Source organism: Haemaphysalis longicornis, unplaced genomic scaffold (assembly GCF_048455015.1).
Source record: "Haemaphysalis longicornis isolate Haplotype H1 unplaced genomic scaffold, Haemaphysalis longicornis Haplotype H1 scaffold_7, whole genome shotgun sequence".
NCBI lineage: Eukaryota > Metazoa > Arthropoda > Arachnida > Ixodida > Ixodidae > Haemaphysalis > Haemaphysalis longicornis.
In genome coordinates this window covers 59004246-59021920 of record NW_027526422.1, presented here as the reverse complement: position 1 = coordinate 59021920, position 17675 = coordinate 59004246, and the positions used below count along the sequence as shown (strand labels likewise).

The 17675-nt window shown below is 44.1% G+C and overlaps 2 protein-coding genes across 7 annotated transcripts in view; both read right to left on the bottom strand.

Moving 5' to 3' along the window:
- The window catches only part of LOC144145756 (uncharacterized), a 37449-nt gene extending 26910 nt beyond the window's left edge, over positions 1–10539 (bottom strand). For 2 of the 6 annotated variants that reach the window (XM_077677464.1, XM_077677465.1), the window contains exons 1-3: positions 8192–9365; positions 7005–7041; positions 5031–5084 (exon numbers count right to left, since the gene is read on the bottom strand). In XM_077677464.1, coding sequence (XP_077533590.1) covers positions 5031–5084; positions 7005–7041; positions 8192–8385 — 285 coding nt within the window. In that variant the 5' untranslated portion in view covers positions 8386–9365. Of the gene's footprint in view, positions 1–5030; positions 5085–7004; positions 7042–8191; positions 9366–9519 lie in introns of those variants that run through there. The other 4 variants (XM_077677466.1, XM_077677469.1, XM_077677467.1 and 1 more) reach the window with 3 other exon arrangements.
- Positions 10540–10947: 408 nt separating this feature from the next.
- On the bottom strand, positions 10948–17481 carry Smd3 (small ribonucleoprotein particle protein SmD3). The gene is made up of 2 exons (XM_077677474.1): positions 17049–17481; positions 10948–11271 (listed from the first exon to the last, which is right to left on the bottom strand). The coding sequence occupies exons 1-2, from the start codon at positions 17365–17367 to the stop codon at positions 11222–11224; spliced, it is 369 nt and encodes a 122-aa protein (XP_077533600.1). The 5' UTR covers positions 17368–17481; the 3' UTR covers positions 10948–11221.
- Positions 17482–17675: the final 194 nt, after the last annotated feature.

Genomic DNA, 17675 nt, shown 5'->3' with positions numbered 1-17675 from the left:
ACCGATACCAACTTTTTAAACTGACAATTCTTCTAGAGAAGAAAGAACAATCATACGACTAGGGTGAGCAAGTGCGGGTACGAATAAAAGTGTACTATAAAACCATACAAAGCAATTTTCTGAGATACGCTAAGAGTTTGGTTGCCGAGGCCTGGTTGCTTTGGCTGAAATGTTGCTTAAAGTAATCCATGCATTTACTTATGCTCATTACGATGAGAGAGAGAAAGAGAGCTGGGCAGGGGAGGGGGAGAGAAACGGCGGGATTGAACCGATATGCAGCCAGGCACAAGTTTCTGCATCGCTGAAATCAACATACCAGCCTCAAGCTATGGTTTTCATGAAGGCTACGCTAAGGGGACAGACAACCGATTTTAGTCGAGTATATGCTCTCCATCCCAAATGAAAGGGCATCCTTTAAAACATCTTAACGCCAAACGGTTTTGCTGATGGCACCCTAGAATGTTTTTAACCTAAATTTAGATCTACGAGCCGTACCCACCCTCCCAAAAATAATGCTGGCAACCATGACATGCAATAGCGCGGCAACATACTTATGTCTGTATGCGAAATGAAAAGCGGTATTTAAAAACTCGTGCTCAGCTAAAAAAAATTGTAAATTGCAGGCTTTCTCACTCCTTTGTGTGCTTTTTATTAATCACTAGAAGCAGCCACCTGTATGTATTGATGGCCTAGTATGACATACTCTATTTTGCACGAAGATGCCATCTGTTGGGATGGATGAGAGGTAGAATGCTGGGTTCATGTTGTTGATGTCAACAGTTCGATTTTCCCTGGGCACGTACTTTGTTTTTAACACTTTCATGACCGCGCCTATTCCCATCAATAGTATGTTATCGAAATACAATTTCAAATTTTTGCGCTTCTGGACCGCTAATGCCATCCAAATGGTAAAAGAGGAAGTATTTTATCAGTTTCACTTTCGAGTTTCGTTTTTCCGCCACGAGGGGGATTTTTAAATGCCCTTTGCCGGCAGCGAGATGAGCTCACATGGTTTCAGTTATGGCGTCGCCGTCGCTTGCCAATGCTTCGCGCAAACGGCAAATTTAAGGATTCCAATGTATCTGAGCTTGAATCTGTACATGATGGTAGCGCACAGACACGGATGACACCTTAAATTCGTCTGACTTTAGTACGGACAGCGAAAGTGCATCGAGTCACCCCGGACCATCACCACATGTGCACCCTTGAGTTTTGCTTTCTTCTCTGGTCATTCTATCGTGGGTGTGCGGTGTTGTAAACAGATCTGGCCCTGTTCTAAAGGCCACAGCTGTTATCTGCAGGGTGTCGACTTCGTTCCGGCTGCACAGAGAGCAGTTTTCTCCACAAAGACGGCCCGGAGTTGACCTTGGCGTAGCGCTCCGGAGCAGTGCACGGCTGCTCGTGTTATATTTATATTTTTGTAAGCAACTTTTGTACTTAGAGCGCTCATATTTGCAGTTTTGTTATATAATTGTTTTATGTTTAAAGTGCATATTTCAAATTGTTTTTTTTGTCTACCATGTGCAAAGTAACATTGAGGCTTTTTTCTATTTCTTCTTACTTGTTTTGTTTTCACAATTTTCTGATGAAATTCCTAATGCATCTGTAATTTGAAATTATTACTGCTGGAAAGCCCCATCCTTCCTCTATCATTCCATACTTACACTTTAGCATCCATCATTTTCTGTGGCAAGAAGAAAAATTTTCTGGACTACCCAAAAACAACCGGTAGGCATTCGTGTTTATATACAACTGGTAGGCATTCGTGTTTATATAATTGTATATATGTAAATAACTTTGTTGCTTACAAAGCTCATTTTTGCACGATTACTTTATAAGGGCCCTATGTTCACATCTTATCTCAATTTTTTTTTGTGTGTACCCTTAGCAAAGTGGCATTGATGTTTTCATCATTTTTTTGCCTTTTCGTTATTTTTTTGCTTTTACAATTTTTCAATAAAATTTGCAATAAGTCTGTTGTTTGAAATTATTATTGTTAGAAAGCCCCATTCTTTCTCTATCAATTCATATCCTACACTTCAGCATCAATCATTTTCTCTGGGAAAAAAAAAAAAAAAAAAAAAACACCCTAGAACACCCAAAAACAACCGATTTTTCCGCAGCCACTGAAGTGTTTAACTTCCGCTGGCGTTTTTGGAAACTGAAAACGAATATTTTGGCCAAAGAAACGCGCCTGACTTGGGCACAATTGTTAAACAACGTACAACACAAGCACAGTGGCGGTCCCAAGGGGGGGGGGGGGGGGGCGAAGGGGGCGATCGCCCCCCCCCCCCCCCCCCCCCCCCCCCCAAAAAAAGGTCCTGAGCTTCTTATTTTTTGTTTTTTTTTCGAAGCATTCCCTTGCGCGAGGTTAAATCCCACTTGTGTGAAGTCGGAAACGTGTTGCGACCGTCAGAAATGCGGGCTCGAGTCAGCCGTAGCACCGCCTACGGGGAGTCAAAAACCACTGTGTCGCTAAGTGATTTGTGCGCAAGCGGGTTACACAACATACACGCACACGCCGGCATGGTTATCACCTCCTCCGCAGAACTGGTGCAAGGAGAGGAGCGGTTCTTATTCATGGTTATCACCTCCTCCGCAGAACTGGCGCACGGAGAGGAGCGGTTCTTATTCCCCCACAAAAAAAAAAAAAAAAAAGAAATCACCCCCCCCCCCCCAAAAAAAAATTCGCCCCCCCTAAAACCCATCTCTGGGACCGCTACTGCACAAGCAGGAAGCTCCTTCAATGGGTCTGTTTACTGAACGCTGCCAAAGATTGTGGGCATGGAGGTTCAGTTAGCCACACTGAGAACAACCCAGCAGCGACGCGGTGGCGGGTGGCGTGTCTAAAATTTTCAAAATAATGTCTAAAAGTACATATAAAATTTAAACTTACACAAATACTTGTGTTAGAAAGGTTTTCAGTAAGTGAATAAACGTTTAAGCAGGTTCAGCAGCTTTAAGGTTTGCAGGTCACGTGACCAGGACATGAAACGTAGTGTCACATTTGTACACTACCAAACCGCCACCTCTCAGATTTTGGAAAGTTTAGCGCCAAATTAATATTATTTTGACCAATTTGTTTATAAATTGCTTGTAGTTACCGGGCTATATAAAACGCTGGCTTTCATACGAGTTAGAGAACATATACGCGACAAAAATCGGTTGTCTAAGTGTCTGTGTTTTATGCTGCTGCCTGACAGGGGCCCTTTATCCCCCCCCCCCCTACAGTCTAGGGGTAAAAAAAAAGGTGTAAGAACATTTCCACAACCTCGAATAGCACCTTCCGGTACTGATAGTTAGGGATCCGCTGCACAAAGGAACTAACATCGCAAGCTTGTTCAGATGCTCCCCACATTGAAAATATACGTCTTCAAGCACAGTTATTGCTTTTGCAGCTGCAAGCTGTACAATTCAGCCCTGATTCCCCTTCTGCTGCAGTGGTAGCCCACTTGCCCCCCTGCCTTCTTGCTTTTTGCTGGTGCAACCAGAGGCCGCCACAGCGCAATGAAAAAGGTGGATTCTCATTCTGAAATGGGCAGAACTGCTCCATAGGAGCTCTGCATTTTATACACCCATAGAGTTTCTATTGCAGGAGCTGTGTTGGCCTGCCCAGGAACTGCTTGGGACTAGCAATAATTAACACTGAGGTAGGGGAATTCGTGATACAAGAAAGAATGAGCAAGCTTTGAAAAAATGATTTCTTTAAACAAAATGAAACAGCAAAAAAAGCTGCATTTTTTGTGTGTATGTGTCAAACAACGTATGCAAGTGCTGTTGAATAGAGTCGAGGCAAGTATGTGCATACCCAAACGAGATCAAAGTTTTCAACAAATTGAACTAAACCCAATGAATGCCCATTCCAGTTGCACATGCATGCGTACGAGAACACTGCCTGCGCAAATAATTATTGTCAAAATGGCAATGTAACAAGCATCACTGCGACAAAACTTTATTTTATTCTCACATTCCCGTTGGTATTTAGTTATTGGTTTTGCAGTAAGAATACAACATTTGTATATGAATTTCCAGTAATTTTAAAATCTCGGCAATATACAAGACATTACTGATTAATACCCGTGCTACACGAGCGTTTGGAAGGACATTTGAGTCAAAGGGCCTTTAAAATTTCAAATGTACTTCGAACTTGAAGGAGTTCCGCCGATCTACACGACGATTTTCAAAGGCAGCTGAAAGTTTCCACGTTCGCCCGCCATGTTTTGGTGTCGCCACTGCTGCCATGTTTCGTTCTTGGCGAAAATGTAATTTTAGAGTTAAAATGGGCAAAAAAGCAATTGTTAGAGATCAAATTGATAACAATCTACAAGCGCGCACAAAACCTGCACAAGGCAGCCAGTTTCTTTTTGTCTTTTTTCGCACCGCCGGTGTTGAGAGTACCAAGTTACCTCATAATCGCAGAGCGAGTGACAGAGAACGAAAACAAGTGAACAAGTGAAAACTATGAAGATCTTGCACTTGAAACACAGTTTTACTTGTAAATAATTGTTTTTGTTATTACGGCTTGCAGAAACTGAGCCCGAGGGTACGACCGTTCGTGTTTCAAAGGCCTTTGAGACTCTCAAAGGTCAGTTGTCGTGCTCCTTTGACTCAAATGGCATTTCAGTCAAAGGCCTTTGAAAAACGTCGTGTAGCAGCTCAAAGGTGTCATTTGAATCAAATGACATTCGACTCGAAGGCCTTCGAAACGCTCGTGTAGCACGGGTATTATACCCTTTCTTGTGCCATGTACTATGATTATACTTTTACGCATTTCCTGTGCCATCCTGTGCCCTGAACCTTTGACAGCACGAACCTTGCCACTGCCCTCAAGTGTGAAAAGTTTGTGGCTTTCAAAATGTTCCACAAGCCCTGCTTTGTGCCAGAACTCCTAAGAATGAGCATGCTAACAAGAGAATAAGCAAAACGTTACACTTGCTAGCCACATCATCACTTCATTGGCCAAAGAAAGGGTCACATAACACAGGACACGAAAAATGGCTACAGTAACAAGGAAATGATCCAGTGCTTACCACGAGCGAGGCAGCAACATGTACAAATCTTGCATTGTTATATATCCCCTCGAGCTGGAAGAAAAAAAGGGAGGGGTAGGGTGGAGTGGTAAGGATCATAAGTATTCAACACAGTCAAGCAAGCTGTACATAGAAAAGTATAGCTCTGCTGTGTTCAGAGCGAACAGAAGTGGACCCTAAGTTTTTCAAAGTTTAAAAGCTTAAAGTAGGCAGCCTGCACCATGAACAATCCAACTGAATGGTGTAACACCTTACTTCAGGAATCCCATCAGTAAATTTTTTTCTAAATTCATTGCTCGCTTATCACTGCACTGCTGGTGCAGTTTGCATTCGCGGTTTTACACAGCAGTCAAACAAACAAACAAACAAAGTCTTCTTTTACCATCCATGAACTGCAAATAATTTGTGTAAAACGACACCCAAACTACAAAATATTATCTGCCTGCGACATTTACCCCTTTCAAAGTGGACAAATTAGCAGCAAGATACTGAGGAAATAGTCTGAGACTAACGGTCCTGGCATCAAGGGATTATGATGAAAGCGTATGATTTTGCTTCAGTCAAAACACTGCCATGAGCTGAATAACACACGTCCAGCTTCACAAAAACTCCATTTAATCAGAGTACTAGAAAATTGTGGAAGGCAAAGAAGGGGCGGGGCAGTGACCTCAAAACCCCTAACCCCCACTCACTGAGCCTGGCCACCTAAATTTGACAGGATGGTGGGTTTCAAAATAACATGAAATTCAAAGCAGTGCTATTTAAAACAGTGCCATGCTTTACTTAAATCTTTCATTTCATGCACCTGCCTTACTTGTAATTTACAAGCTCTAGGTACTTTCAAAATTTTACAGCCCTGTCATGAATATTTACCCACTTGTCTACCCTGAACCTGATGTAAAATAAAGTGGCACTACTACTACTTACTACCCAGTTGTCACACTCCAAAGTCCTCAGATAACCATCACCAGCTACATTTCTTAGCTGCTTCTCTGGTTTTCTCAAAACCAACTTTTTTTGCCATGGAATCAACTGCTGCCCACAGCATCTTGGGTGTATTGGTCAGACCGTGTTTAATTGTATAATTCTTGCTGCGTTTAATTGTATAATTCTTGCTGCATTAAAAAGCTTATGAATCAGATAGTGCAATAAAGCCATAAAAATGCAACACTTGTTGCCACAAGTAGGAAATACTCTTAGTAATGCTTTCCATGGGATTAATGCACGATAAAATGTAACGAAAATGGCTTAACGGCAGGGTCTTTCTTCAGCAGCTTACTCTTCATAAATACTGCATAGCATATTTATTTAACCTTTGTTATTAACTGAGCAATGTGCTAATAAAATGAGGAAAATACGCCACTGGCGCAACAGGCACATCGATGTATGTACAGTCAATGCCTCTTAAAAGCGATGCTGAATTTTCCATTTTCCATAAGTAAGAAAGAAGTTTACAAGAAACTACTAAGGAAAAGTGTACCTAACGCAAAACTGTGAGCTGCCCGTGCACAGTCAGCATAAGGGAACCCATAAAAACTAAACACAAATGGGGCCCACTCGAGGAAGACTGCGTCGTCGAATGACAGTCATGCTCAATGCAGCTTCCAACCATTAAGCACACAACAAGAGAAACAGACGAAGGAGTAGCGACACAGAAACAGCTTACACCATCCTATGACATCATAAGAGTTAGTGCGATTGGCCACCATCACAAAACCTGACTCTGCGATTATAGTCGTGCCTCTGGTTCCGTTTGGCCGCACTGCTTGAATACCAGCATAGAGTTCACCCACTCAGTATTCCCCTTCCAGCGTGCCCTCAGTGACAATATTACTGATGGGATCTTAATGGAAACACAAAGGTTGGAGTTCAGCGAGTTCCGAGTTATCACCGGCCAGTTCTTTCACACACAATGAAGTAGCGTGTTGTCTTAGTTGTGCCTCCCAGGAAGGTGCACCACACTCTCACACTCACCTTTCGCTCTTGGGAAACTTTAGACCTTGCCGGCCGACTGCAAGAAAGGAGAAGCACAACCACTATTAGACACAAGGACAGCAAAAAGAACAATTACGCACAAATTCGCTCCGACATATTTTGTTGGGCTAAGCTGACAGCCACTTGCCCCCTACGAACACTGTCCAACAAAACAACATGCAACTTTGTATATTGACAGAAGGAAATAATAGTCACACATGCTTCTGTAGTATCTGGCAACGGTAGGGTTTTAACTTCGAACCTTTTTTTTTAAATATTACTGAAGCAGAATTACAACCTTAAGTTAAGGGATCACCGTTATGATTGATTTTTTGTTAAACTGGAAATGCTGTTTTTTCAATGCTAAGTTATATTTACGAAAATCAATACCCTGATGTTGCTTCAAGAACCAACTTTCTGTAATTTTAGATCAAGAAGAGTTCATTTTTAGTTAGTGCTGGGCTACTTATCTTAAATGTCAGAATATTTTTCGATATCTTTATCCCGAATATCTGCGCTTTACATCGTTTTGCATACCAGAAAAAGGAACCACGATGAACAATAGTTTTCAAACAAACACTGTCAGTGTGAGGTTAGACTAACGCATACGTTTACGAATTTAATATAGCAAACTTTTACACATTTGCACTAGCAAACCAACAGATGCGAGTCCCCGTACTCAGAACTCTGGCTTTACCGAACGAATGCAGCACAATTACCAACTGCCCTATCAACAGGCTAGACCTTAACACAATCCCCACAAAGTTACTGCCAAAGTGAAATGGGCCATGCATTTGCCTAACAAAGATGCTGAAGTTTTCAAGTAATGCTACACAGCTCCCGATAATCAGCCGCCCAGTGAATAACACAAGGCAATGGAAATGAATTTCTGTAACAAAGCTGAATTTTTCAGTGAATGCTACAGAACAACAGATGTTCAGTCATCCCAAAAAATTACAAAGCAGGGCCCACTTAACAAAGGCAATGGAAACAAATTTCTGTAACAAAGCTGATTTTTTCAGTGAATGCTACGCAACAGATGTTCAGTCATCCAAAAAATTACAAAGCAGGGTCTGCTTAACAAAGCACTTTATAAAATACTTCTTTCAGCAACAAATTACTTGTAGAGGCACAATGTGTGCAGCATGAGAGCAGACAAGAAACACAGACAACAAAGAGGTTCTGACCTGCCCGAGTCCATCCTCGTCCCCCTTTGCCCTGTACGCATTATAAATGAGCACCTTGGACGCTTTGTTAAACGAAGCAAGAATTTGTTTTTATGGTAAAGCACAGCGAGCTTCCTTTGCAGTCCTGTTCTGCCAGCAATGCACAGGGCTGTTTTCCGGAATGTTGAGTTTCGCCTTTTACTACTAGAGAACATTGCACATCTGAAACCGTTTCGAGCTAGGTTCAAAGCGAAGGTGGACGCGAATAGGCCGCAGCGCGAAGTATTTTTCCTTACATTATGTTTCCAACAGAGCCCCCATGTTCGTCTAGCCTAGTTTGTTGTGCCACCAAACACAAAACACGCGCATACCGCAGCTGAGAGTGATGACACGGAGTAAGCTATACGGCTTACACGTAACGAGGCCCGCAATCAACTGTATCTTTTTCTGCCCCCCTCACCACTTGCAAGCCCAACCGGTTAACACACATTCGTGGTAATAACGACGCCACATTCAGCGTTTTGGGGACGCACGTTCGGCTGATAGCTGCAATTTACAACTACTTCGCCCACAACACGCATTGTTAGTACAAGCGGATATTCAATCAGTCGGCGCTCCGTTCGACACGTTACAAGAACATTGCTCACACGCCCGCACCGCAATGTTCTCGGTTTCGACATCAATGAGGTCACTGAGAAGACGGAAGCTCACAGCCGACACGTTGAAGACAGCTACACTGAAAGCTTTAAAACAACGCCGTCGTTTCGGGTTGAAAGCCCTGCTCTCAATTTAAAACGATTTAAAAGACAGCGCCGACAAAATTTTTTCAACTCAATTTGGCAGCGCAGAACTTCTCACTCAGACCATACGCCTGTTAACACGACTTTCTTTAGAAACATATTTCTCGTCGCTGCACCGAATGAGAACCCAAAAAATCAAGAAGTTTCTATGACGTGCACGCTTGCGAAGATATCACAATGAAGTTAGCGCGTGTAGCGAGCACTACCGTGCCAAATCGGACGCTAACGATTTTACGATCCCACGCAAGGGGCGTTTTCTCCTAAGGCGAATCGACAAAAACATTTTGCACGTAACAAGCGAGAAAGTTTACGCCTCGGCGCCCTTCAGTAGCAAAACAGTGCAAGCACATTCTTGTGCGTCGAGCGGAGGAATGAACTGGAAGATGCTAGTGCTGCATCGATTCCGTGATCAGCCTAGGCCTACGCGCTACGAGAAGCGTGTTTTGAGCCGCGGCGGGCACACACACACACGAGGAGACGCGTTGTCGCCCCCGACGCGCGTGACACGACAAACCAAGCACAGATCAGAGAAATTGAAAGCGTACGAACCTTGTGTTGCTCTTGCCTTTCCGTTTCGTGTCGCCGCTCATGATGTTCACTGGACGATTGGACGCACTTGACCACTCGCGTGCCCAGAGTAAAACCGTGAAAAAGAGTCCAGTCCTAAGTTGGCGCTCACCTTTTAAGTGTCCGCTTGTTTACTATTTATACTATCTTACAACTATTGCAGTTTCGTAGCGCGCGAAGCGGGTCGATGAGTGGATCACTGGAGCCACTAGGCCTAAACGGCCCCTTGAGAAGGCCGACGCACCGCAGTCCGGAGGTATCACAGATAGAAGTATAAAAACAAGGCATCTGATGCTTTCAAAGAGGAATGGTTATTTACAGGATTTGGTATCTTACACGTTACCTTCTATTAGTAGAATGCCCGCGTCCCGCGAAAACACTGCTGGGCCGTAGGCAGGCCCCGATCCTAAGCCTAACCAAGGGAAACGCGAGTTCCCGAACACACGCCGTGGGCGCGTTTCGCCTTCGCCCGCCGCCGAACTACTTTATTTAGAGAGAAGAAAGTTCGCTCGATTTGGATGAGTATCGACAACTTTTCGATACATTTGGCGAAGCGGAATGCGTGAAGTTAGCTATTACGGACCCGGATTTATTCACGCAATTCGTTAGAACCTAGTAAGCTCAATTTAAGAAACATCGCGCAGCACTTCCTCGAGCTGGCCAAGCGCCCATGTTCTTGAACTGGAGTTTAATCACCCCGGCGTGGTCAATGTTTATGTCAAACATCCAACCATATCTTCGGCGGCTAGTTTTGAGAACTCCTCGCCACTAAAAATCACTGTAAACTAAATCGAGGAACAAAAATACTTCACAACGCGTTAAGTGAGCGAGCGCGTGCCCCTATTATTTACCTTTGTGTCAATCGATTCTCTCGCCACAACGCGCGGAACTTTTTTCTACCCGAGGTAAATTGTTCGCAAATGCTTAGTAGCAGTTGGCCCAGTATCACTCCACACAATACACAAATGAACAGCTGCTTTGAGAGAAACAGTTGGTTCACGACAGACACTCACGTGTTCCTGCACTTCTGTCACGCGCCAGCTCGGCATGTAAACAATCATTGCGCAACGCTCAGCCGAAATTGCGCAACGCCCTTGTCGGCTTTGGCGCCTTTCTGAAACCGACCTACGCAGCTTCCTCGAGCAGAAATTCATTCCCATTCCGGTCCTTTCTAAACAAAAGCAGAAATGCTGCCAGAATCTTGAATTAAACCGATGTACGACGCTTTCAGGTCTACGCAGACGTGCATAAGCGCTGGTTAGCATCTTGAATATTCATTTGGTGTTCTGCGCAGTTCAATGAACAGCGATTGCCAGGAACGAATGCTGCGTTCTGGCTTTTGGAAACGCCAACATTTACACTGCAACCCACAAAAATCGCGACCGCGGTGTTAGTTTGACACAGACACAGTTTATCAATGAGAAATTTATTCTTTCAAGACACAAGCAACATGAAACACAAGAACAGCGCTGTCACTTATTGAAGCCCGCCCAAACAGCCAGAACTGACGAATGGTATCGTGCACTTTCATGCGGCCAATGTCCTTCAAAATGAGGGTGAAACTTGGTGCTAGGTGGTTGCACAACACACAAGATGTGATCCCATGCACCTGGCATGCGCAGGAACGTGTGCGGAAAAAAAAAAAAAAAGAGAAACATAAGAAGCCGCTGCACGGTGTTCGGCACTACTTTCTTCGCTGGAACAAGGCTCTGGCTCGACCTCGTCCTCTTGCAGCTGCAAAAATAGAAAGAAAGAAAAAAGAAATATGAGCATGAGACAGGCACGCATTGGGTTTCATGTTAAAGAGCTCTTTAGACGCCATATACCATTGAAGTGGTTTATGCAACAAGGCTATTATTTTCCTCATCTTCCTATACGTCACCATGGTTTATTTTGCGCCTTATTTCATTGATGTAGCAGCAGCACTAATTTCTGTCGTGTGTGCGTCACAGTTGCCTGACTCTTTCCACTACGGAAATGATTTTAAGCTATGTATCTCACCCCTATGTCAAAAGGGTAAGCAACTTGTCGAAAATCACTTCCTTTGAGCCCAAACTGCGGGTTGTAGCTTGGGCTTATCCACTGTGCAATGCCGCATGCACGCAATCATCCTGCCCGTAATGACGAGTGCTCAAAATCTATCAATCTAGGGGTCAATCAAAGTGTAGGGGTTTTAGTTTTCCAAAATCCTATTCAAGAAATAATACTTCATGTATTCACGTGCAAGTCACAGGGGCCTGAGGTTAAAGGATCACCACAACGTGTTCACATTGCAGGAAACTATCAAAAGTGAAACAAAAGACAACGGCAAAGTCAATTTTCTTCTGCAGCTGCTGTAACGCTGCAAGGCATGTCTGTGACATGAGTGCCGCCTCATGCTTGCATCCCCAAGCGACGATATGATTGCGCACTGCTCCACATCTTTTTAGTGCAAGCTCAATGCCTCACCGTTGTTGCAGCTGCGTCGTGGTAAATGCTCTATCCCCTTTGGAAAATGTCAACTCAAACACCACCTTGTAATGAATACACTTTTTGAGTCAGAGCATCGTACTTGAAATCTTCCTCCGGCCTCGGTGCAAACGGCTGCTTTCAGCTAAACTTAATAAGGTCCACATGGCATCTACGGATACACATAAACAAGAGCATCTCATCTTGCTACACAGTTCGCAAGTACTTCTACACCGAAATCTCATGTCCAAATACCGTGGCGCACGTTCAGAGTCAGCTTCCCGGTTCCCCTACATTTATCAGCAGAAGTACACAACATTTCCAATTGTGACTATTTGCAAATAAGCAATATATTTGCAGGAACCTTCTTCAAAGACCCCTTTCAAATGCTACTCCAGCAACTTTTCAAGACCACTGCAAATTTTAAATGAAAGGCCTGTAATGACAACCGAATAACAAATAGCGGGCTGCATTAACGAAAACTAGCGCCACAAAGCCACTGTAATTTTGAGTGCATACACACGGCTTGCTGATTTGCACCATCTAAAAATACATGACCCCATGTGCATGACGCTATTATTCACATCGTTGAAGTTTTCGTGATTGCTGGCACTATTCTTCTCTGAACTGACGGTAACCTAAATCCTGCTTTAGATTCAGCGCTGCGACGGTGGTTATACTAAACCCAAGTTCTTTTTTTAATGATCTTCAACCTTTGAATGCTTGCAGTCAACAAATGTCCTGCATGTCCCTTTGCTCAAGAATGAGTTTACAAAAGTAGTTCAATGTTAACATTTCTGCTCCATGACAACTAATCGATCAGCTCAAAAGCGCTGAACTGCTGTTCGTACGTTGTAGGTAATAGCTTCTGAAATTGGCTGCACCAAGCAAAATCTCACTGTTTTCATGGCCCCACCAAAGCGGAGCTGCTTGGTGGCAGCAGCAGTATTACAAATGCGACAAGAGCTTGCAACACGCACAAGCTACAGCAATCCCATTGTTCTTGTTCCCATAAACTTGAGCTGCAAGTCAAGCCACGCACATTCCAGGTGTGACAACCTTCACAAACTGAGGGAATACATTCCAAAGGCTGGCAGAACTGGTGAAAGATATTACTTATCAGGAAATTCTGAATTCCTGTTCACACGAGATTTGAAGAGCTGTCGATGGGAGGGAGAGTCACTATACGTGACCCGAGTGCAACTGCACAGCCCCACTACACGATGCTTTCCCCGTGGAGCAGTGTCATCCAAGTCGGTTTATCTTGATGTGTGTCACGAACAGCTGATAAGGAAGCAAACGTGGCAGTCGTTCTTTCAGCACCCAGAAATGGCGGGGACATGATGTATCAATGAAAAATGAAAACTGTCAGTGGCCACCTGCCAGTGTTTAATGAGGCGCTGCTCACATTTTACGCAGCACACTACTGCTCTCTGACTGAAAGCATTCAACTGGCTGTCTCCTAGTGAATTTGGACGGTTGGGCCTGCAGGATGTTGACTGGTCCCCAATTTTTCATAAGTCAGTATCCCTTAGTTATTACTGCAGAACACACAAGTTCAATTTTAAGTTTCTCAAATCTCTCAACAAAGATTTCCTGGAAACCGAACACAGCACCGCCTGGTGCTTTTCATGGTACCTTTGAATGTGCTTAGGTCGTCACAGCACCCCCCCCCTCCCCCCCCCCCCCCCCTTCCCCCACAGCTGCCAGAGAGACATTGAGGCTTTTATGTATTTTTGTGTAGAGTTTAGAAATATTGATGTTCTCAATTTCTGAGTAGAAAACGCTGGTGGAGTTAATGAGTAAAACTTTTTCCTCAGGCTGTACACTGAAAGTTAGTGCTTTCTAACTAACAAAGCAACTTAACCTACTCGGTTCTGCATCATAATGCGAAAAAACAGCATGACACAGTGTTTTCTTCTCTGCCACAACCTGACGACATTCTATTTTTTCCCTTTATATTGCCCGTAAGTCCGTGCTCAAGTCTTTGAATTCTTTTCTTTGTCCATGTTTAGCTGTTTTTTCACCATTTCTGCTTTCTGCAGACTCTATGGACATTACTGTGATGCCCCTCAAAGAACGGAAAATAAAAGAATTATTATTATATTGGCTCCAGCATGTGAACCTGCTGGTAACATACTGAAAGCTTTGATGCTGTTCCAACAGTGTGCAAAATGGACAACCGATTCGGCTTTTAAAAGTACGAAGACAGCCATGCCAGTGACCATGACAGAAAATGACTAGGTGCTGCGCTCTGTGGGGCCCTTCCAATCTATGCAGTACCGCTAGCTTTCTTCGGATGCATAACTGGATGCATAACTGCTGGCTGTGCCCTTTGAAATGGGATGTCGCTGCTCAAAGTGTAACAAGGCCAAAGAAACACACACACAAAAAAAGTTGCTCCTTGCGTAGCTTCCCAGAGCAGCGTCCCTGAAGCCTTTTTCACAGTCTTCGCCCTAGTGCACAGTTTTGCCACCACAACTCCAATCGCCCCTTCGTCACTTCAATGACCTCTGCCTCTATGCCGCTGCCCATCCAGAAACCAAGGGCGGTGGATGGGGAGCGACATCGTGCGGGCAAGGGGCGATATGTTGGGGCACCTAATGATCACACGTTCCAGAGTCTCGTCGCACTCCCCACAGAGGGCACAGGAAGTCCATAGCTCGCTTGTGAACCGCGCAATTCTACCTAATCGGCCAGATTTAGGGAAAATCCCCAAGGTGGAGTAAGTTTCTGCAAAGGAAAAATTTTACATCCACCTGAATGCAACCGCATGGCTACAAAGGAAAGCTGTACAGCTTTCTCAGAAACTTCGCAGCTGAAGAAAAATTCGTCCTGGTCCAGGACTTGAATCCTGGAGCACCGCCTATCTAGGGCAGTCGCTCTACCAACTGAGCCAATTTTTATTCAACTGCAAAGTTTCTAAGATAGCTGTACAGCTTTCCTTTGTAGCCATGCGGTTGCATTCAGGTGGATGTAAAATTTTTCCTCCGCAATTCTATCTAGCTTCAAAGTTGCCAACGGCTAATAACGGTGGCCGAAACAAAATGCGTTCTCCTGCACTCACTGTTTTGAAATATACAAAACTTAGGGTTTTCTTGACACAAAATCTATATTTGGGTTTTGAAGTGTGCTGTGTGCAGGAGAGCACTTGGCACAGGTTAAGCTAGAGGCATTTGTTGCGATAAGAAACTACGCTGATGGCGCAATCGGCGTTCTTTCGCACAGCCAAAGTGTGGCGTGGCAATAGAATGAATGTGGCCACTATCACATCGTCCATCAGGTGCCGCCATAATCTCCTCCGCTATGGCAGCTGCGAAGCTTTGTAGGCCATGTCAGTCTTCATTGTGACATTACCTGGTCGTTCCCCCAACGCCCACCACAATGGGTGTTTTGCCTCCTATATATATTTTTTTCTACGTAGTCACCATATTGTATACACAGGCACCTTTGCTTCATTCAGCTGTTTAAGGAAAGGTTCAGTTGGGGCTTTGCATTGTCTAGGACGGATACAACCTATCTCATCATCGTGGATGTGGCTTGTTTTTAGCGTTTTGAACAAGTGCAACTGGCATTTAGGGTGGCCGAAGTGCCCACTCTCCCCCCTCACAATAAAATTAACAATTAAAAGCAACAAAGGTCATCTTACTTTGCCACAGGTTGGTGGCAAACCTATTCCCGTGGCTTTATGGCTCAGATGGAACCCAACGCGGTTTTCCCAGATTGTGCCCTAAGCATGTGTGCACTACATGCATACACCAGCACCGCCACATAATGACTGGGCTAACATCAGTGCAGGCCACGTATTCCAAGTTTTCAGTCTGTCCTGAGCCCCTAAATCACTTTTATAAAGCTCTTGCTTGGTGTATTTGCCTGGCTCAGTGCTGCCAGGCATAGTGCTGCTGAGCCCAAGGATGCGGGTTCGATTCCCGGCCACGGCAGCTGCTTCTCTGATGGAGGCAAAAAGCGAAAACGCCTGTGTGTTCCGAGATTTCGGTGCACGTTAAAATATCCCCAGGTGGTCAAAATTATTCCAGAGCCCTGCACTACGACACGCCTCATTGCCTGTGTAGCGTTGGCGCATTAAACCCTACAATCAACCAACCAATATTGCATGTGTAGAACCTCGTTAAGCCTCATTAGGAAAATATAAAACAACACAAACGACATGGAGGGAACATCACCGCGGCACTGGTGTTGTTCCTTTTCTTGAAGCCTCATTTGCGATGTTTTATATTTTCCATCGCGCTTCCCCAACTTGTCCAAGCTTCCGCATTACTCATTAGAACCTAGAGAGGAGGCAGAAACACTACATACAGGTGTAAATGTATGGAACGATTTCTTTTTCATAAAGTAGGGCTCGAGTGGGTATGCTTTACTCTACATAAAAAACTAAAAAAAAAAGGGGGGGGGGGGGCATAACAAATTCTTTCTTATTGATTTCCAAGCGACGAAAGGTTCTGATGCTAGGAAAGGTCTAACTGCGAGCAGGACGGATGTTGCATGCGGTCCAGCCTGTGTGTGTCCCACGTACTAAGGGCAACGTTGGCCACACACAATAAAGTTAACCACACGCTGATTTACAACTGGCAAGTAAAACCTAATTATTTCTTTATTAGAAATACAGCCCATTCGAAACTTTCAATGAAGCAAACGTTATGGCGTTGTAGAATAAACCAAACTTACTATAACAGTTTGGTCTTGACGAGTGGAAGTTAACTAGACTATGGGAAACCAGACCTACGACTTAGCTTTATTCGCTGACGCATTAGTGAAACGATAGTTAAACTAATTTCGCCACAAGAATTAACAAGAAATAAGGAACTGACAGTGATATCAGCCTGCATGTCAGTGCATATTGTTCACAGTAGGTCATTATTCACAACTCTGGAGGCCCAGTAGGAGTTTTCTTTGCTTCGAACTGTGCTGCCGAACGATCAGAAACGAAGCCAACTACTGCTCGACCCAATGCAGTAAAATAACGAAGTAGAATTAAAAATGCAGCGTCTATTACATTCATTACAGACAAACTTTCTACGTAAGCGACCAGATTTCCATCTTACCTTGGGCTCGTAAAATTGCCGACTTGCCTCTGCCGGCAGAAGCTGTCGCACTTTTAGCGCCCGCTTTTTTGAACATGGGAGCGTTTTTGAGCATGTCCGGTAGTATCATGAAACGTATCTTGCTCCCCCTTATGTAGACGTTCTCCAGCTGGGCCACTCTTCCGTCGCGGTAGGTGACTGTGATGTTAGACATCTGACAATTCATGTTGTCTTCGGCTTCCACTAGCTTGCCCCGGTACACTTCACCAGTGTTTGTCTCGCAAGTCACGATGTGTCCCTCTGCTTCGTGAAGAACTTTGATGGGCACTCCTATCGACATGTCGGCTGATTTCACGTAAATGCACTTGATTTAGGTAGATTACGTGAAACGGCAGAAAACCGCCGAGACAAATCGTTGCCGGTGCGTTTGCCGCCGTAAACATCAGCTCCGCAGCAAAAACACAAAACTGCATAATAAAACTTATACAATAACTGGTTTGTATTGTACATTTTAATTGTATTTTAATTATTAAAAAGTTTTTTTTAATTTTTATTTAACACATTTGTAATTTATTTTCTGCGAATCAGTTTACTTTGAAGCTGTAAGTAAATCATCCAACGTACCACCAATCATAGAACATAATTTTG